Raw genomic sequence first — 21,570 nt, forward strand, 5'->3', positions numbered from 1 at the left:
ACAGCCTGTTCTGCCGGTTATCACCTGCTTCCTCTGGATTCTTGTGCAGGTGTATATACTCATGAGTAAGATCCCATGGGAGCATGCAGCACACAGCACCTTTACATTGCATCTTCCACGCCTGCACAACTGCACCCCATTCACACTGTTCACCACTCCAATTTGATACTGCTGGACAGGGTGTGGAATCATAGAATCATAGAGTTGGAAGGGTCCACAAGGGTCATCTAGTCCAACCCCCCTGCACAATGCAGGAAACTCACAACTACCTCCTCCCCACACACCCCCAGTGCCCCTACTCCATGCCCAGAAAATGGACAAGATGCCCTCCCTACCATGATCTGCTTAAGGTCATAGAATGAGCATTACTGACAGATGGCCATCTAGGCACACTTTGCATTTTGCGATTTCCCCCCAAAGCACGTCTTCACAACGGCCTTGTCAGGTGGACTGGTCTGATGACTAGGGCCAGTCCAAGCGAGGAAGTCAGGGGTGTGTTTGGCCTGGGATGACAAAATACCTTCCAAAGGACATGCTTGTGTTATCCCCATATTGCAGACAATTGGACCCGGGGGCTTCAGAAAGGTGGGCTCACCTGAGGCCACCTCCTTCCCAAATCGGAATACATTTTCATCACCAGGAGAGGAGAACATTCCTCTGGTCACAGAACATTCACAGCATTTTATATATATTGTGAGGCCCAAATGGGGAACGACACAGGTAGGAAGATTTTCATGAGCAACTGCACGGACGCTGGCCAATAGGTGCTTATGACCCACAAAGAGCCATCTGAATTGCACACGCGATGGAGGAATGTCTGGGGCCCCTCAGAATTTATCTCGAAATCTGCTTTGTCACAACTTGGGAAGCGCATTCCCCCGCAGTGGAACAGATTTATTTTAAAGGAAGGTCTGCTATTTCCTCAGAACATCTGAGTATCCAACACATTCATCTACCGTGTAAACACACCGTGTTATCTGGAAATGGCCAAGCGTATGCCAGACAGTACACCCCCCTGAAGAACAATATATGCTCCTGGTTCCATTTCCCAGTAGGATCTGTCCGTATGGGTCAGGCGGTCTAGGTACAAGGGGTTAGTCACTTGTTTATTTCATTGTCCGTTATTTGAGGTTGATAGACAGAGGCTGGTCGAGTCTTTTGATAATGGGGAGAAGGCACTCACCCTTCCTGAATTATTTTAAATAACAAATAAATCGGAGATGGAAAAGATTGCAAAATTTATATATGTATTGGCTGCCTTTTTTAAAGGATAAGGGGAATATATTAAATATTTTGGCCATTGTGCTTTGGTGTGGGTCCTGCTCAAGACCTCTTGGTCATTTGAGCAGAACTGTTAAAGTAAAATAAAAAATACGTGCCCCTGCACTTCCGTTTCAAGACCGCACATGGCAACCCAGCACGAGCATCATGCCTAAATTAACGAATCCACTGCAAGATGTGGAAGAGCCAGAGGAGGCTAGCACTGAGCTAAGGGCTGGGTTCGAATCCCTGCTCTGCCATGGAAGCTTGCTGGCTGACCTGGAGGCAGTCCCATGCTCTCAGCCTAACCCACCTCGCAGGGTTGTGGCGAGGATCAAACAAAGGAGAGGAAACCAATGTTAAGCCCCAGAGGCGGGATAATAATGAAGCAAATAATAAATAAGATGTATCGGTGGACAATTAATTAGTTTTGGAAAGGGGTGAGTGACCTTTTATGCACGGCTGTTTGCCTCGCCGTCACCCCTCCGACGACTGTGGGTCCTTGATTTGATCATGCATGCCATATCCAACTATCAGAGGTTACCTCCCTCTTCCCCTGGGTTTCCCCACATTTCTAGAGACCTGTTTTATCTCAAATTTGAAAATGCGGGCAAAACATGGAGAAATGCAGCGGGAGAGCGAGGCGACCTCTGACTGTTGCAAAAGGCGTGCAGAATCCAAACAAAGACGCAAAGTCGTCCGAGGGGCGACCGTGAGCGAAACAGCCACGCACAAAAGGCCAGTGTTAACTCTGTGGAGGAGGGTAGGTTTCTCATCCAAGTGGAGCCAGGCTAGCTCAATGGATCTTCCATGGACAGGCAGCCTCTATCTGAATCCCTTGTGCTGTTCACAAAAAGCGAGGGAAGGATGTTTCCTTCACTGCTGGAACAGAGGGTTCTGCAGGACCCGACGGCTGCTTGGTCCAGTCCTGCCCTCGCGCGTCTGCCTCCCAACCGGGCCGAGAACCCCGAGCTGATAGGAGCCGTCTCCACCTGCTGCCCTTGCAGTGCTCAAGTCGAAAGCAAAAGCAAAAGCAGAGGCCACAGATCGCAGGGATAAGGACCCAGGAAGGCAGGTGCTTTCTGAGAACTGTAAGGATCCAGAGGACAACAGACCCGTGGCTCTTTCACTAAAAGGTGTGTCTGTCTGGAAAAGCAGTCTGGGTGAGAACTGAACCTGCAGGCTCCTTTCTCCCGGATCCGCCAGCCTGTCCCGGTGGAGGCCCACAGACTTTCCAAGGTCTTCCCAGCTCTGCTACCAGAGATCCTTGTCTGCTGGAGGCGACCTTTTCTCCAGGCAATGTGGGCCTTTTGCCCGGCCATTCGGATTCAGTTCTTCAGATCGTTACTCTCCGCCTTTCTCCCCATCAGAGGGCCAAAGTGGCTTACACCCCTCCTCCCATTTTGCCCTAACCACAACAACCCTGTGGAGTAGGTTAGGCTGAGAGCGACTGGCTGAAGGTCACCCAGGGAGATTCGGTGGCAAAGTGGGGATTCGAACCTGGCTCTCTCTCAGGTTCACACTGGTACAGTAGCCGTTCATCGGGAAGCCGTTCGGCCTTCTAATTCAAATATGATTATTGGTGTGCTGTTGCCAAAGACTATTTCAGTGCCGCACAGGACTGTACATTGCCACACACTTCCACACTGCACACTGATATACAGTGCCCCTCACTTGAACATTGTGTATGGCTGTACATTACCCTTCCTTTGGCAGCACTAAAACCTCCCTTTCCCAGCAGGCCAGCTGTCTGCCCGTCTTCCACAGCCTGTTAATTTGACCGTTTGAATGAGATCCCCTCTGCTGTACAGCAAGTTGTTCATTTTCAAATTGCTGCCAAGTAAATGTGTCATTTGATGCCATCTCTGCTATTTTTCCCTTCCCTTTTCCCACCCGGGCCAACCACAGCTTTCGCTGGAAAAAACATCCATTTCTGATCATCTGCAGGGAATCTCCTAACATCGAGGGCCTCGGAACAGAAAGTGGGTCTTCCAAATTGCAGTTTTCTTTTGGACCTCGCTGTCTGCCCTTCGGGTGGTTCTCTGATTTTGGAACAAGTCGCCCGGTTTCCAACCACTGATGTTTACCAAGAGCCTGCTTTACTTTTGTGCATTTTGCACAAAATTGTTGGAGGGTGCTAACGGAGACCTTGAAGGGCTGTAGCAATTTGTCTTGTTGTTCTTTGATGAACAAGCACCAGTGTCTGCCCATCTCCTTGGCACTGGCGCAGGCTGCCAGACACTGAAAGTGTCTTTGGGTACATCTATATGGTGGCAGCTATGGCTGGAGTGTCAAGGGGTGCTTTATGACTTGGCCAGCGTGACTCCTCTTACATGCAGTCTATGCTGCCTTGCACGAATCATAGTTGGATGGGACCACCAGGGCCATCTAGTCGAACCCCCTGCACAATGCAGGAAATTCACAACTACCTCCCCCCACACCACCAGTGACCCCCCACTCCATGCCCAAAAGATGCCCAAGATGCCCTCCCTCTCATGAACTGCCTAAGGTCATGAGAAACATGAAACTCCACAACTTGTACATGGTGGGCCATACCTCAAAGTGCATTTATAGATCTGGACTTCTGGGGCATCGTCTCTCCTACGTCTGGCTGGTGGTCGGGCAGGCCACTGCCAGCGCTCAGCCCTGGGGCTGAGACACCCGGTGGAAGGCAGCCCCGGAGGTTCCCTCTGGCCTTGCCCCCAGGTTCTTTCTTGGCATCCCTGAGGGCTGGAAACTTGGCTTTCTTTTTTTTAAAAAAAGCAACCTAATTTCTCTGCTTGTTTAAAAACCAAAGTTGATGTTAATGTCAAGAGTCATGCTTATTTCTGTTCAAGTGTATCTGTTGGTTATGTTGTTCAAGTGTATCTGTTGGTTTTGCTGTTCAAGTGTATCTATTGGTTTTGTTTCTCTGAACTGTTCAAGCTGTTTCTCTGAACTGTTCATCTCCTTCCCTGATTCTAATGCGATGGTACGCTTCCACTTTCTAAAAGCCTCGACCTGTCTCGGACCTGGGAGGGGGGTCTTAAGGGGGCAAGTGCATCTATTGGTTTTGTTTCTCTGAACTGTTCAAGCTGTTCATTCTAATGTACCATCGCATTAGAATCAGGGAAGGAGATGAACAGCTTGAACAGTTCAGAGAAACAAAACCAGTTCAGAGAAACAAAACCAATAGATACACTTGAACAGCAAAACCAACAGATACACTTGAACAACATAACCAACAGATACACTTGAACAGAAATAAGCATGACTCTTGGCATGACTCTTGACATTCTGCCCCCCTGACTCTTGGCATGACTCTTGACATTCTGATACACTTGCCCCCCTTGACTCTTGGCATGACCCTTGACATTCTGCCCCCCTGGTCAAGTGTATCTGTTGGAGAACTTCACAGTTATTATCATTTTCTGTGTTTGTGCGGAGCGACAACCTCACCGGCTGTCGGATCAGGTTCCCTAGTGTTGCTTTCCTAGAACATCTGTAATTCCACAAAAGGATAGGAATTAGAGGCCCTTTCTTTTTCCTCCAGCCCAGCGACTTTACTTCTCCCTCCCCACTTCTTGGAAGGGCTTTTGGATCCCTATTCTCCAGAATGGAAAGTGATGCCTAAGGACATTCACAAGCAGCTTGGGCCGGCCAAGAGGAAGCCGTGCTGCAGTTTGTGGAACAGAAAGCCCGTCCCGCTGAATTGCACCCAGGAGGCGGGTTCCTTGCAGCCAGTAGAATCCCCTTTTCCACCAGCAGAAAGTTCTGGAACCCTCACAGGCGGAGCGCCAACCTCCCCCTCTTTTTTGCCCCAGCGCATGATGTTCACAGGTGTGCTGCCTCTCGACGTGGAGGTTCCATAGCTAACTTTGTTTCGGATTTCTGGGGTCCTCGTTGTAGCACCCGGCATCTCTGACTTGTGCTGCGTCATCCGCCTTGAGCCTCCGTGAGAAAGGTGGACTGTAAAGAACGCAAATAAAGGAATAATAGCAACGGCCTCCCCCACGCTTGCTCCCCCACAGCACTGAGAGACGGCTTCTGAACACAGGACGGATGAAAGGGTTCCTGAGCGAGTCCAGAGTACAATTGCTTTGGGGGAGGGAGTCTTGGTTGCACTGGTGGGATTTGCACAGAGGCTTGAACATCCCTAATAAAAACTGCACGATTCAAATCCAGTCGCAGCGTAGAGACCAACAAGATTTCCGGGGTCTACATTGGATCTGACGAAGGGAGCTCTGCCTCTCGAAAGCTCACACCTTGAAAATCTTGCTGGTCTCTAAGGGGCTGCTAGACTCGAACCCAGGTCTTCTACTGCAGACCAACGGGGCGGCTGCCCTCTGAAAGAAAGCCAGGAGGAAAAGGCCTTGGAAACGGCTATCTCATGGTAGACAATAAAAACAATTCAGTAATGATAATAATTCAGTAATAATAATAATAATTCACAGGGTCACCGTAAATCAGATGTGACTTGAGGGCAGAGAACCCCCACGCTGCAAAAGACAACCAGGCTAGGAAAAGTGGAGGGCAGCAGGAAAAGAGGAAGGCCCAACAGGAGATGGAGGGACTCGGTCAAGTCTGCAAGACCTGAGCAAGGCTGTCATTTTGGAGGACGCGGATGCATAGACTTGTGGACTCCTGCCGTTGGGGGGAAGCGGGGTGTCGTGGAGGAGAGACACCCCAGACCGGGCGTCGGGAAAAGCGTTTGACGGCAGCTGCGGCTCAGCCCGCAGGAACCAGCGCCGAGGCTGAGCCCCCACGGTCCCGGGGCAACAGCTTTTCTTCCCGTCCCAAGTCCGGCGGTGGCCCGGCCATAGCCTCGCTGATCCGGTGGTTTCACCGAGTGGGGCGCGCAGGCTGCCCCCGGTTCCCTTCGCCGTGCCCACGACCCTCCCCCTGCTGCCTCCCCCATCACGACCCCCAGGGCCCATCGGGGGTCTTCGCCTCAATGCGGAAACCAGGCCGCCTCCTTCGGGGGATTTGGGGTGACGACGCCTGGTCGCGGGATCCTCTTGAATCCCGGTCTTAGCCCGGACCGGACGCGCATGAGGCGAAACGCCTGGGCTCGATCCTGGCTGCAACAGGGATGGAAGGAGGATACAGCGACCGGGCGTTTGGACCCTTTGTGGCAGGGTCGCAACACCCCCCTTCGGGTCGGATGCCGGGAAAGGCGGGCCCTGCTCGGGGTCGAGGCCAAGGAGAGCGGCTGCCTTTCCGGGAGAACTCCCGCCGCCGCCCGGAGGTTGGCCACCCCGGCGGCGGCGGCGGGGCGCGCGCTCTGCACGCGCTCGCCGCCGCAGGAAGGGAAGGAAAGCGAAAGCTGGCGCGGGGGGGGGGCGGCCACGTGTTTTCCGAGAAGTGGGCGGGGGCTGCGCGCTGCCCAAGGCCGGGGGCCGCTTCTTAAGCGGCAGAGGCGGCGATGAGCGGCGGCCGGGAGGGACCCGACGGCGCAGCAGCCGCAGCAGCCGCCCCAGCGCCGCCCCGCAGGAGCCCTTCGGGCCGGGCGGAGCATGCCGCCGCCGCCGCCGCCGCCGCCGCCCCGGCCCCGCACCCAGCCCCGGGGCCGCCCAGCCCGCTCGGGCCGGCCGCAGCAGCCCAGGCGGACGCACGGTGAGCCAGCCGCCGGGGCCGGGCCGGGCGGCAGGGAGGGAGGGAGGGACGGCGGGCCGCGCCGTCGGGGCGGCACGGAGCTCTTCTCGAGGCGGGGGGCGATCGGGGGCTGCTCGAGAGGGGGGGTCCGCCGCTCCGAGGCGGGGCCAGCAGGGGTTTCGTCCCGCAGCTCGGGGCGGCCCTGTAAGGACGCTCTCTGCATAGCCCCGCAAACGTCCGGCCTGGGTCACTTTGCCATGAAAGACCGGCCTCTCCGCAACGGGAGCTAGGCAAAGGCGACCCCTCTCCTCTATGAGCTTTGCCCACTCGAGAGAAGGCCATCCACGGCTCCTGGCCCGGGCAACCTGGCTGCCAGCTGCCGGGCGGGCCTCCCTGGCTTCGGGCAGGCCGCCCCACAGCGTGGGGCAAAAAGTCTGACTCCCCAGATTATTCACCGAGACTCGATGACCCAGATCTCGTCTTTGCCCACGGGGGGATGGCAGCCCCGATCTTGCGCTTTCGGTTTCCCCGGTTCCTGCCCCCCCCCCAAGCCCCCCCCCCCGCCTGTGCCTGGCCCATAGATTTGGAACCCGGCGACACAGCTGGCTGGAAACTCCCCCCCCCCCCAAAGCTTCCAGGTACCGGAGAGAGTGGGTTTCTGAGAATGGGTGGCGGGTTCTCGACTGTCTGCCAGCCCGGATCTATAAATGGACAGGGGGAATAAATCCTGACATCTCTGCTGCCAGTGAGGTCAAGGCGCATGAAGGAGAGCTCTTGGAGGGGGCTGTGGCAGGGAGCGGTCTTCCCTGGCTCCACACCGGCCGCTGCACCGGGAGGGATCTGGCCCCGGTGAGAGATCAATAATAGGAAGCCCTTTCAGCTGGAACGCTTAAAAGTGCAAGAGAGGGAGAGAAGCAGAAGAGTTGGTTTGTATGCACCGACTTTCTCGGCCACTTAAGGGAGAATCAAACCGGCTTCCAATCGCCTCCCCCTCCCCACACCAGACACCCTGGGAGGGAGGTGGGGCTGAGAGAGCTGTGACTGGCCCAAGGTCACCCAGCTGGCTTCGTGTGGAGGAACGGGGAAACCAAACCCGGTTCACCAGATGAGCCTCCGCCGCTGGTGGGGAATGGAACCCGGTTCTCCAGGTTAGAGTCCACGGCTCCAAACCACCGCTCTTAACTACTACACCATAGGAGTGGAATGGTAGTACTTTGAGGTTGGCTGGCGGGTATTGCGTGAGATTATGAGATGGGGGTTAGGGAGGAGGAGGAGGAGGAGGCAACTCCTCGGGTTGATTTCTGCTTCTTGGAGGAGATCTAGAATTACTCAGGAACTTGGCAGGCGTTAAAGCCACACATTTTTATTTTGTACAAAGGACCCTATTCATTCCGGCCCGTGGCTCCCACTTCGGATGAATTGATCCCCAGCGGCAGAAAGCGCCTCCTCTTCCTCGTGTTTCTCACCCTCCAAAACAATGTAAGCTGCAGCTGGACTTCAGGTGCGAGGCAGTGCTGGGGGGGGAGGGGGGGTCGTGCCAGGAAGACAGATTTCCCCCCCCTGTTGATTTACCGTACGGAAAGTTGGATAGAAAGTTTAATGCTTTGGATTTTGTGCCTCGAATGTTCAGGCCAAAATGGGAAAGGGATGAGGAATCTGGAGAGCCAGCGTGGTGTAGAGGTTAAGAGTGGTGGTTTGGAGTGGCGGACTCTGATCTGGAGAACCGGGTTGGTTTCCCCACTCCTCCACATGAAGCCAGCTGGGTGACCTTGGGCTAGTCACACTTTCTCAGCCCCACCTCCCTCACAGGGTGTCTGTTGTGGGGAGGGAAGGTGATTGTGAGCCAGTTTGGTTCTCCCTTAAGTGGTAGAGAAAGTTGGCATAGAAAAACCAACTCTCTTCTCCTCCTCGTCCTCTCTCTGGGGAGGGGCCGTGGCTCAGTGGCAGACAATACTGATTTTGATGGACCAAGGGTCTGATTCAGTATCAGGCAGCTTCATGTGTTCATGTGTTCTCTCTCAGCCCCACCTCCCTCCCAAGGTGTCTGTTGTGGGGAGAGGAAGGGAAGGCAATAGTAAGCCAGTTTGAGTCTCCTTAAAAAGGTAGAGATAATGGGGTATAAAAACCAACTCTTCTTCTCCTCTCTGTCTGTGGGAGTGGGAGGAGATAAATAACTTTCTCACGGGAAGGGGGGCATTTCTCACCCTTTGGGAAACGGTTCTGGACAGCCAAGTTTCAGACTGGTGCTCGCCGTTTGAATGCTCGAAGGAAGAGCGCTATCGGATTTAATCAACTGATGGGAAAAGACGGCTTCTGAATAAGCACTTCCCATCAATGGCCCTGTGATGCATTTTGTGGCTACGGGGAGGAAAACCGCTTGCAGGCGTGTGCTGCGTGCACCATTAGCCGGCAGTTTCCAGCGCCTCTTGCCGGCTCTCTTCGCTTTCTTTCAGAGGGCTGCTGCCGTGTGGGTCTGCAGTAGAGCAGCTCGATTCAAGTCCAGGAGCACCTGAGAGACCCGCAACGTTTTCGGGGTAAGAGCTTTCGAGAGTCAGAGCTCTCGAAAACTTGTGGGTCTCTCAGGTACTCCTGGACTTGAGCCTAGTTCTTTGCTTTCTTTTTCTAAAAAAGAGAGGAATCTCGCAAGTCACAGCTGACCTAATGGCAACCCAGCATGGTTTTCAAGGCTAGAGAGAGACTAACACGGGTGGCTTGCCACAGCCTGCCTCTGCCTGGACTTCAGGGGGTCTCCCGTCCAAGGGCTGACCCTGGCTTAGCTTCTGAGATCTGGTGAGATCAGGCTAGTCTGGGGCTATCCAGGTCAGGGGAAGAGACAAACAGAGGTGGTTGGCCATTGCTTGCCTCTGCATAGCAGCCCTGGACTTCCTTGGGGGTCTCCCATCCAAGTACTGACTTAGCTTCTGGGATGCAGTCAGGCTAGCCTGGGTCATCCAGGTCAGGGCAAAGGACATACAGAGGCTGTTTGCCGTTGCCTGCCTTTGGGTAGCAATGCTAGACTTCCTTGGGGGTCTCCCGTCCAAGGGCTAACCAGGGGGTGACCCTGCTTAGCCTCTGAGATCTGGTCCAATGGGGCTAGCATGGGGCTATCCAGATCACTGTGTTTATACAGTGGCGGGGGATGCTTTGGGCTTGCTTCCGGGGGACCTAACCACCTTCTCCGTCTTGGATTGCAGGAGAGCTCCGAGCCAGCTGCCCTTCCTTGGCCCCTGACGCGATGGAAGACCGCCCCGACTGGTCCGCGATATAGAATGGTCGCGCGGAGCAGCGTGCGGCCTGAAAATGCCCGAGCGAGGGAGCTGCGGCATCGGCTGGAGCCCCCCGTGCGGGACCCTTCTCGGCCCTGCGTCCCCCGCGGCCTGGCCGGCCCGGACAGCCACTTCCACACCTTCCGCTCCCAGGCGGACTTCAGCAGCATCATCCACACCAGCGCCATGCTGGAGGCGTGCGGCTTCTACTGGGGGCCCTTGTCCGTCAGCGCCGCTCACGAGAAGCTCAGGGGCGAGCCGGTGGGCACCTTTCTCATCCGGGACAGCCGGCAGAAGAACTGTTTCTTCACCATCAGCGTTAGGACTGCCTCCGGGCCCACCAGCATCCGCGTCATCTTCCAGGCAGGCCGCTTCAGCCTGGATGGCAGCAAAGAGGATTTCGGCTGTCTCTTCAAGCTGCTTGAACATTATGTCAGCTCTGCACGGAAGGTCCTGGTGGCCCCTTTGCGCAAAGTGCGCATGCGCTCCTTGCAGGACCTGTGCCGCAAAAGCATCATGACAGCGCTCGGGGAGGAGAATCTAAGCTGCGTCCCCCTCAATCCGGTTTTAAAGGATTACTTGGCTTCTTTTCCATTTAAGTTGTAAAAACTCTGCATTAAATCCCTCGAATGAGTGAGTGGGGCCAGTGGAACTTCCAACCACTGGAGCTTGGCAGCGGCAGCCCCCGGAGTGTGGCCACAATCACGAGGGCCACGTGGGAGAGATCCACTGGTGCACTGGAAATGTGGTTCTGAGGGATTGTGGAAAATGCCGGGGGCTTGGAAGTAATCCGAGCAAGCGATTGACAAATACGCGAAGGAATCCAGTGTCTGGATTTGCAGGACCTTGTCGGAAGCAAACCCGCCTATTTTTGTAGCAGTTCCGCTGTATTGGGTGATGGATCTTGAGAACACTTGACTTTTCATGTTTACACAAATGGGGAAAAACTCTTTGCACAATCTGGGGCAACGGGAAGCCCTGGGGGGTAATTTTCTGCTGGGCAGAATATTTTGTAAAAATTTTTATATATATATTATATATAATATTTTTGAAAGGCAATAATAAACTTTATTGTAAAAGTTTTTTAAAAAACCAGTTTTCTCTGGTCTTTATCTGAATGGGATTCAGATTGGGCAACCATGCGTGATTTTTGTTAGTGTAAGAATTGGAGCCAGAAGTGGGCGGGAGGGCTTGACCCTGTGCCCTCAGTCTCAAGGATCCGGTTCTTAGTCTGTAACCAGCATTGGACTTCAAAGAGTCCTCAAGGGAATGTTCAGGCCTCGTTTTTTTAGTTCTAAAAAAAGAAGTACTCAAGTTGTAATTCCCACAAAACCCTTCAAATGGCCATTGGGCAAAAGAGAGCCCCCCCCCACCCCGGTCTCCCTCGGTTTCCCAGCGTGTGGAAGGGTAGCAAGCAGGCGAAGCACTTGGTGAAGCTTCAAGCAGCCATAGCCAAATTGACCTCACAAGAGAGCCACCACAATCAAGCCTCTGTTCCTGGTAGAGGATGGCAGAGGTTTAGAAATTACTGAAGTCCAAATGGGGCGTCGTTAGATTTTTTTTTTAATGGGGAGGGGAAAGAAATGTGCTCTTTAAGGTGAACCCTACAGCTACAGGGTGAACCCCTTGAACTGAGTGCCCTTTGAATATGTTGTCTGCCTTTCCATGTTGTGGCATCTTGTGTAATCCTATGTTGGGACTCGGAGGGATCCCAGAGGTCATCTAGTCTCCCCCACCATCCCAACCCACCGGGGGGGGGTGTTCTTGCCTGAACTCCCCCTCTAAATTCTTGCACATGCTGTGGAGTTGCCCTGTTCCCTCTACAATTTATCCTTCAAGAGTAGTGGTTTTCCCCCCCCTTTAATCACGCATTAGAAGCCAGCTGCTAATCAGTTGTATGGCGGTGGTGGGGGAGCCTGGGGAGAGCCCTGGGCAGCCTTCAGAGGAACCCTAGATGCAGTACAGCAATGGGGGGAGGGTGTTGGTGGGGCTCAGCACCCTTATATGCAGCAAACTAAGGGCTCAGAAAATGTTGCCCTGCCTCTGAACATGGAAGTTCTGCCTAGTCATCACAGCTAGGAGCAAGAGACTTAACAGAGGCGGGTTTGCCATTGCCTGCCTCTGCACAGCAACCCTGGACTTCCTTGGTGGTATTGCATCCAAGTATTAACCAGGCCTGACCTGGTTTAGCTTCCATGATCAGATGAGATGAAGGTAGCTGGGACCATCCAGGCCAGGACTATTCTCCCTTGGCTTTTTTTCCAAACCGAAAAGTCCCAGGCTCGCCAGCCTTTCCTTATTGCAAAGATACTCCAACCCTGCCATCCTCTTGGTTGCCCTCTTCGTCATTTCCCCCCAGCTTTGCGACATCCCCAGAACTTCACACAGGGCTTCAAATGAGGCCTCATCCTGCCACTGTTCAAGGGTGCTGCTGTATCAGGTGCTTTATTTTCAGCCCTTTTCCTAGTTGTTGCAGGCGTGGAGTTTGCCTTTTTCACAGCCGCTGTTGACATTTTTCTCTGAGCTGGCCACCAGATCTTGCTTGCTCACGCAATCTCAGCCAGTTCAGTCCCGTGACTGTCAGCTGCAACCGTTGGGGATTGGGCCCCAGGCACTTCTCCTTGCAGAACAAGTATTCTGCCAAAGAACTAGTTTTTAAAATTAAGACCAGGGGCAAATTGGGAACGTTGCCCAACCAGTCGCAGTGGCAGTCACGCCCTGCTTAAGACACTGCCTGCGATCTGTTGCAACCAAGACGAGAAGCATGAGGACGTGGAGACTGTCTTGGGGGGGTGGATGCTGGAGACCATTGCTTCTTGCTTCCCTAGAACCTCGAATCCAACGCCAGATGCACAAAGAAGCATTTCAGGGGGGCCCTTTCCCTTCCCACTTGTTCAGCAAAAACCCTGTCTGCAGGATATTCTTTCCGCTTTTGTATACCCGGCAGGGAGTTTGGATAAGGGACGTCCAGTTTGCCAAAGGGAGGTGGCTTCCATCTCGTTTATTTAACGGTACGTGCCTCCCGAGGGTGCCTCCCCGACTGGTTGCTAGCCTTGGTCTTGCAAAAATAATATCAAAGATGAAGGAACCTGCAACCATGACGGCCCATCGTGAGGGTCTCGTAGGGTCTCACGGGCCATGGCTTGGGGGGGGATGCACCTAGACCATCGCCTTGGGCGCCGGCGTCAGAGGGGTGCCCAAACCAGCCGTGCTGCTGCCACTCTTAGGCTCTGCTGCGGCAGCCCGTGGTACGCCTCCTCCGCCCTCCATCGGGAGCAGGGCCTTTTCGCCTCCCAATCCAGCCCCCACAAGAGGCACAGTCCCATGGCAAGTTGCAGCCCCGCCCCCAGTGAGGGTGGCATTAGTGGGGGCAGCTTCCCCATGGTGGAGGGGGGAGGTTGGCAGCTCCCCTACAGTGCAGGGCTGTGTGTGTGTGAAGTCCTTTGCCTTGAGCTGGCCCTGCTGGGGAGGGGTGTCAGCCCTGGCTCTCCCCCCCCCCATAGGCAATACAAGAAGCTGAATGCCAAGGGGCGCCAGGTGGCTGGGTTGAGCACCCACACCCCTGCCCCGGGCTGTCCCTTTCCCCCTGCCCTGGACAGCTGAGTGGAAGCCGTTGTGCTGTGTGCTTCTCTGAAGCTGGAGAAAGCGGCAAAAATGGTGGTGGTGGGGAGCCACTGGGGGGGATTCTATTCTTCTGCCCCCACTATGCTTAGGAGCAGATTGGTTTTTGGCCAGAGGAGTGAAATGGTGCAGAGGGGCTCTGGTGTGACCAACCATTATTCTCCTTTCAGCGTAAGAAGACAGTTGGGTAAAGGATCAGGACTGAGAGGGAGTGTGTCCTTTAAGGATGCCATTGCTCACAAGAGGAGGCAGCGGCTCTCAGCCAAGCAGTGCGCATGCACACTCGTGGGCAAGGCTTTTGGCTGGCACACAGGGACCCGAACTCGGCTTTTGGCTCATCCAGCAGCTGCGCTGGGTCGAAACGCACCCTCCAAACTCCCAGGTATTGGGAGCAACATGTGACAGGCCAGGAGGCCACCTATGGGGAGGCCTATAAGGGCCAGGGCCAAGCAACACCAACACACATGCGCGCATACCCCACTAGCTCCCAATGCAGGGCAAAAATCCTCCTGGAATTCCTCCTGGGCCAGCGCTGCTGAAAGGAACAGCCGTGCAGCCTCTGTTTACAACCCAAAAGCATTCCCCCCGCCCCCCGCGAGCACCAGATGTCCTTGGGCAGCCCTGTTGCGCAACCACTTCCTAGGAATTGAGGTCCATGCTGGAAGCAGCTCGGCTGAGCGCCGGCCAGGAAGGCTACCGGAGCACTCACAGGCACCCTGCTTCAGAGGCCTGCCTTGCAGGCTTCTGCTTCAGAGGCCCGCAATCTGTGGCCCGTCTTGAGCACGGCAAGTCTGCAGAGTGGCACGAAGCAGGTGAGGTGAACGAAACCCCCAGGCAAGGCAAGGGACATCCCATGCGCCATGCTTCACAAGGCAATGTGAGCCACCTGGCTCCGGTCCACATCTAGAATGGATCTTCTGCAATCCAGCATGTTCCTTCCGCCTTCAACTGGAACGGGGGCTGAGGCCACAGGCAGAATATCCAGGCGTGATTCGCAGGCCTGGGCAGGGAAACATAGAAACACAGAGGTGGAAGGGACCTCAAGGGTCATCTAGTCCAACCCCTTGCACAATGCAGGACATTCACAGCTACCTCCGCCCATACACCCCCAGTGACCCCTGCTCTATGCCCAGAGGAAGGCGAAAAACCCTCCAGGATCCCTGGGCCAATCTGGCTTGGAGGAAAATGCCTTCCTGTCCCCAAAGTGGTGATCAGCATGTAAGAAAGGGCCACGAGAGCCAAGCCCTGACTCACCCCTCCCTGCCCTCCCTCTCACGATCTGCCCAAGGTCACAGAATCAGCATTGCTGACAGATGGCCATCTAGCCTCTGCTTAAAAACCTCCAGGGAAGGAGAGTCCGTCACCTCCCAAGGAAGCCTGCTCCACTGAGGAACCGCTCTGACTGTCAGGAAGTTCTTCCAAATGTCTAGATGGAAACTCTACATTTAATCTCAACCCCTTGGTTCTGGCCCGACCTTGAAGATGTACCCACAAAAGGGCACGGTAGGAACAGCAGCTGGGGGACGTGACAGGATGGGGAAGATGGAGATGGTAAGGCATTACCTTGTTTATTTCCTTTAATTTACTTCATTTATACCTCACTTTTCTCCCCAATGGGGACCCAAAGCAGCTTACACTGTTCTCCTCTCCTCCAGTTTATCCTCACAACAACCCTGTGAGGTAGCTTAGGCTGAGAATGTGCGACTGGCCCAAGGTCACTCAGCAAGCTTCCAGGGCAGAGTGGGGATTCGAACCCGGGTCTCCCAGATCCTAGTCCAATGCTCTCGCCACCACGCCACACTGTCTGTGGGGAGGGTGTGGAACTGTGAGTTTCAGCCCCAGAATGCTTGATGCAGCTCACATGAACACAGGAAGCTGCCTTCTACTGAATCAGACCATCAAGGTCCATCGAAGTCAGTCTTGTCTACTCAGACCGGCAGCGGCTCTCCAGGATCTCAGGCAGAGGTCTTTCCCATCACCTACTTGCCTGGTCCCTTTAACTGGAGACGCTGCCAGGGGTTGAACCTGGGACCCTCTGCATGCGAAGCAGATGCTCTGCCACTGAGCCACAGCCCCTCCCCATGGCTCTCCAGGGTCTCAGGCAGGGGTCTTTCCCATCACCTACCTGCCTAGTCCCATTAACTGGAGATGCTGCGGGGGATTGAACCTGGGACCTTCCACGTGCCAAGCAGATGCTCTGCCACTGAGCCACGGCCCCTCCCCATGGCTTGCCTCGTTTAAGTGGGGAAGGGAGGTTCCCCCCCCCTGCCAAATTGCTGCTCTGAAAAGGCTATAAAAAGGGCAGCCAGTTAACTGAAGTGCAAATTATCTTTGCTGCAGCGGCCAGTTTTTTGTTCCCTTCCTAACTGATCTTGCAGGGGGGGGGCATGAGAGGTGGAGGAGCCCCCCCCCCATTGGCGGCAGGTGAACAGTCTGGCAATTAGACCATTAGGCCAAAGGCACCGAGGAAAAGGGCACTTGCATTAAGTGTACTCCCAAGGAAGGAAGTGGCTCTTTTATCACCCAGAGCAGGAAATTTATGAACCTCCCCTGGCCAGTGACAAAGTTAGTGTGTCGCAGGTGGGCCATGAATAAGGTCGGCTCAGATGCTGTCTGCCACACTGCAAAACCCAGCAGGCAAAAGGAAACGTCTGGGTTGGCCAGGCCGGATCGGACACACAGGGGCATAGGGTTGCCAACCTCCAGGTGGTCTACCTAGAGAAAACAAAGGCTCAGTGTTGTACGGATAATGGAAAAGATCCAAACAGCACTCACAAATATATAGCTGGGCTACCAAAAAGCATAAAAAAGTCCATCACGGACAATATACATAGACTTACCTGATTCCAGGATATTTCTAAACTTTATTGTATCATGCTGGACTGATATCGAGAAATTTGTATGTGTATCTTCCAATATAGGACTGTATTTTGTATATATATATGCTCACTTTTTGCACCCTTGCACCTTATAAATTAATTGCTATATTCTATATATTTGTGAGTGCTGTTTGGATCTTTTCCAACCTCCAGGTGGTGGCTGGAGATCTCCCGCTATTACAACGGATCTCCAGGCAACAGAGATCAGTTCGCCTGGAGAAAACGGCCGCTTTGGAAAGTTGACTGTATGGCAACGAAGTCCCTCCCCTCCCCAAAGCCTGCCCTCCTCCAGCTCCACCCCCAAATCTCCAGGTATTTCCCAATCTGGAGCTGGCAACCCTAGAGGGGCACCATTATTTTAGGGGTGCCAGTCAGGAAAGTGGACTCCAGGATCAATAACCAATACAAACCAAATCACAATCGCCAAAGCCATCGACCCAATGAAAAGCAGCAGCAGGAAACAACTGCAACTAAAAACAGGAAATTAATTTTAAAAAATTATACTAGCTGCTATTAAATAGATAAAGCAAGCAAAAACCCTCCCCCCCCCTTTGTTTAGGGCCAAAGGCATATCAGGAGCCAATCACCGAGCTCAGAGGGTATGTATAATTTGCCCTGGTGTTATCCCAGAAGCCAGGGTCTGGTTGTGGGGCGTGGGCTTATGCGGCTGTTCGTGGTGTCTCCACCACTGCAGGATTTACTGCCAAGCCATCCAACCAAAACATTTCTGTGTTGTGTGGCCGGGCAGCAAAGGTCTCGGCTCATGTCCATTTCTAGCTCTTCTGGATTCCTCAGCAGCATCCAATGCCTTCAGGTGTGGTTCCCTTCTGGGACCATACGTGGCGGTCCTGATCTTCGCTGGTCCACGGAGCCCAGAGCAAGGAAATTGCTGCCCTCGGCCTTCTAGTTTCCATTTGCAAATCTTCAGAGGAAATAATGCCCATAGTTGTGGAGCAAGCCCTGACAGCTGGGGGGCAGGGAGGGGGGAACTATACATGAACCCATGAAGCTGCCTTCTACTGAATCAGACCCTGGGTCCATCCAAGTCATTATTGTCTACTCATACTGGCAGTAGCTCTCCAGGGTCTCAGGCAGAGGTCTTTCACGTCATCTACTTGCCTCGTCCCTTCAACTGGAGATGCTGCCAGGGATTGAACCTGGGACCTTCTGCATGCCTAGCAGAGGCTCTACCACATCAGCAATGCTGATTCTGTGAACTTTGGCAGATCGTGAGAGGGACGGGCAGGAAGGGTTGTGCCAGCCTTTGGCTCTCTTGGCCCTTTCTTACACTCCCAGGGAAATGCCGATGCCACTCTGGGGTCAGGAAGCAATTTTCCTCCAGGCCAGATTGGCCAAAGTTCCTGGTGGGTTTTTTTTTTTTTTTGGCCATCTTCTAGGCATGGAGTAGGGGTCACTGCAGGAGTGTGTGTGTGGTGGGGAGGGTAACTGTGAATTTCCTGCATTGTGCAGGGGGTTGGACGCCCTTCCAGCTCTATGTTTTTATGACAAAAATTCAGCACCCAGGATGGAAGGAGGTCTGTTCCCTCCCTTCTGAGAGAAGGATCTTTCTTCTGACCGTGAACAATCGAAACACAAATGTCGACCCTAAACAATGTAATGCTGTGCTAGTGGCCTGCTGAAAAACCCAAGTCGTAAGAATGGGGAGGGCTGCCATCTTTTGCTCTGGCAAGGATTCGGAAGACAGAGAGGGTTTCCTGTCCAAGAGAGGCGGGTGACGGAGACAGTGTGTCGCCTGTCAGGGGTACACGTGGCACCCAGGCTCTGCGCCAGGGATGGTCCACCCTAGTCCAGGGGAGGACACAGGCAGGGAGGGGAGGGTTGGTTGGATGGCCACCAATCACCCCCTTCAGGCCTCAAGCACACCTTGGCCGTTGCTGTGACACCTCATGCGTAGGAGGATCGGGGTGAGAACCAGAGTTTCCTTGGTCTCCCGTTATGACTGAGGTCATTTACCAGACGTGAGAAGAGTCTGGCTGCTGCCAAAGTATTCCTTGACTCGAATCTGGCTGTTGCAAGCTCCCATCAGTGCTAAAGCTATTTTTTTTTGGGGGGGGGGGACATCCCGCAAGGTGGCACACGCTGACCCCATCTCAGCATCAGCCCCTTTCAGCAAGTATTGAGTCCGCCCTGGGACAATTCCCCTGCCTCCGGCACATGCTGAGTTTTCCCTGTGTTTTTGCACCAGGCAGTAACATGAAGCCTCCCTGCGTAAGCTGGCGGGGAGGCCACGGACCTCACGTGGATGGGATCACTGATTACCCTCCCCTCTTTCTCGCAAAGGCCAGCTGGGCCCTCTCCGCCCCTTATGCGTGACTGCCTACAGCTGAGGAAAGGAATTTGGACAGTCAGCAGGGAGGGAGGCTGTGTGTGTGTGTGTGTCGTGTGTGTGTGTGTGTGTGTGTGTGTGGGGTGCGGCTTAGCCTGACAGTACATTTTGCACACTTTCGCTTTCTTTTACTCTATAGTTCCTCTCACGACCTTAATCAGTCCCCGGTCCAGACACTCTTTGCATAACCATTAATATCACTGAAAATGCCCTCTTGCAAGTCGACCTTTGCATTATGCACAATGGGGAAGTGAATCTCCTCCCGGGAGGCTCTGATATGCTTGGGCGGGGGGACTGACGTCAAGGGGCATGCAGGATTACCAGCGCCTGGCATGCAGGCTGCCCGCCCCAGCACTGAGCCAGTGTAGTGTAGTGGTTAAGAGCGGTGGTTTGGAGCGGTGGACTCTGATCTGGAGAACCGGGTTTGATTCCCTACTCCTCTTCCACATGAGCGGCGGAGGGTAATCTGGTGAACCGGGTTGGTTTCGCCACTAGGGTTGCCAGCTCCAGGTTGGGAAATACCTGGAGATTTTTGGGGTGGAGCCTGAGGACGGTGGACTTTGGAGTGGGGAGGGACTTCAAGGCCATAGAGTTCAATTGCCAAAGTGCCCATTTTCTCCATGGGAATTGATCTGTTGCCTGGAGATCAGTTGTATTAGCGGGAGATCGCCAGCTAGAACCTGGAGGTTGGCAACCCTATTTCCCACTCCTACACATGAAGCCAGCTGGGAGACCTTGGGCTAGTCACACATTCTTAGCCCCACCTCCCTCACAGGGTGTCTGTTGTGGGGAGGGGAAGGTGATTGTAAGTTAGCTTGATTCTTCCTTAAGTGGTAGAGAAAGTCAGCATATAAAAACCAACTCTTCTTCGTCTTCTTCATCTTCTTCTTCTTGGCACTGTGCAGACCATTCAAAACGTGCCACATGTGGGTTTTTGCAAATCTGAGGGCCGTTCTTTGCACCTGGGACTGCGGGGGTCTTGCTCCTGCGCTCCCGAAAGACCAACGAAGCTGCCCATTTGCAGGGGAACACATTAGTCTAAGATTGCCAACCTCCAGGTGGGCCCTGGAGATCTCCTGAAATTACAACTACACAGAGATCATTTTTCCTGAAGAAAATGGGTGCTTTGAATGGTGGACTCTATGGCAGGTGTGTCGAACTTGACTGTTATGAGGGCCGGATATGACATAAATGTCACTTGGTTGGGCAGGCCCATGACTAGCCAGCTAGGGTTGCTAACCTCCAGGTATTGTAATGCCCAGATATAAGGGCTGGTATAGAACACTATGTATTCATACGCACACACATGGAAGCTTTGGGAACGTTGGCATCCACAACTATAAGAGGCCAACAGATTACACTGCTTGCCTGGTACGGCCTTTCACCAGTAGAGAGCTCTGAATTACCTTCATCCTTAGGAATGTGTTTTCTACTTCCTAGATCACAAGACCTAGCACTTGCTTAGAGACGCCTTCGGGCAATATCTATAGGCTATGCTAATTAATGTGAAGTAGATACCTAATGTGTATTGGTGCTTTTGTGTATCAATCTGCCCCATCCGAATGCATAAATGATACTGAGCGTCCTTTGTTCTCCGGTGAATAACCCTGCATCTTATCTTTGGTTATTTCACCCCAGGTCTTTATTTAGCTAAATAAAGAACTGTTGCTTATAACCTCCTCCTTGTTGTCTATCATTGGACTATATAAGACAACCAGGCACTTCAGTATTAACAGGAGATCTCCTGCTGTTACAACTCCAGCTAGGGTTGCCAACCCCCAGGTACTAGGTGGAGATCTCCTGCTATTACAACTGACCTCCAGCCAATGGAGATCAGTTCCCCTGGAGAAAATGGCCACTTTGGCAATTGGACTCTATGGCATGGAAGTCCCTCTCCTCCCAAACCCCGCCCTCCTCAGGCTCCGCCCCAAAACCTCCTGCTGGTGGTGAAGAGGGACCTGGCAACCCTATCGCCAGCCCTGATCGAGCGTGGGTGTGTGGGTGTTGCTGCCTCGGCTGGCTTGTGGGCCAGATAAGAACCTTTATTTAAAAAATAAAAAATTATTATTACATTTAAAAAAAACCCAAAATCTCAAAAAATCTCATAATTCCAAACAGTAAACCCATATAACATTTCAGAACAAAAAAACCTTAAAACATTCTGAAACTAATAAACACTTTACATATCATCAGCTATACTTTCTAAACTTTTAAGCATATTTTCCATTCTAGAAATTATTGGATTCCATATAATGTCTAAATCTTTAGTATCTTTATTGTTGTAGTAGCAAGTCAGTTTAGTTAATACAGTTTAGTTAATTTAAATTTGGAAATTTGTTTCCTTTCCAGTATCTTGCAAAATGTATTCTTGCTGTTGTTACCATATGGAGACATATATCACGGAGTTCCTTTTGCACATTTGGTAAATAATGTAATAGAGTTGTTTCTGGTTTCTCCGGAATATCTATTTCTAGGCATTTAGATATAATTTTAATCACTCTCCTCCAATAAGATTTCGCTCTGATACTTTCCCACCACATATGATAAAAATCTGCTTTACCCAAATTACAAAACCAACATTTACCAGCATCTTCTTCCAGTCTCAACATTTTTTGTACTCTAC

The 21,570-nt window shown here is 53.1% G+C and overlaps 1 protein-coding gene and 1 non-coding gene across 2 annotated transcripts; one reads left to right on the forward strand and one right to left on the reverse strand.

Annotated features, from left to right (window-relative positions):
• Positions 1–5,863: 5,863 nt before the first annotated feature.
• SOCS1 (suppressor of cytokine signaling 1) lies at positions 5,864–10,717 on the forward strand. Its single transcript, XM_056866229.1, has 5 exons — positions 5,864–6,075; positions 6,170–6,603; positions 6,733–6,855; positions 8,213–8,313; positions 10,029–10,717. The coding sequence occupies exons 1-5, from the start codon at positions 5,864–5,866 to the stop codon at positions 10,704–10,706; spliced, it is 1,548 nt and encodes a 515-aa protein (XP_056722207.1). The 3' UTR covers positions 10,707–10,717.
• Positions 10,718–15,725: 5,008 nt separating this feature from the next.
• TRNAA-CGC (transfer RNA alanine (anticodon CGC)) lies at positions 15,726–15,797 on the reverse strand. The gene has a single exon. It is a non-coding gene; the product is annotated as a tRNA-Ala (tRNA).
• Positions 15,798–21,570: the final 5,773 nt, after the last annotated feature.

The sequence above is a fragment of the Euleptes europaea genome, chromosome 21 (genome assembly GCF_029931775.1).
Source record: "Euleptes europaea isolate rEulEur1 chromosome 21, rEulEur1.hap1, whole genome shotgun sequence".
Taxonomy (NCBI): Eukaryota; Metazoa; Chordata; class Lepidosauria; order Squamata; family Sphaerodactylidae; genus Euleptes; species Euleptes europaea.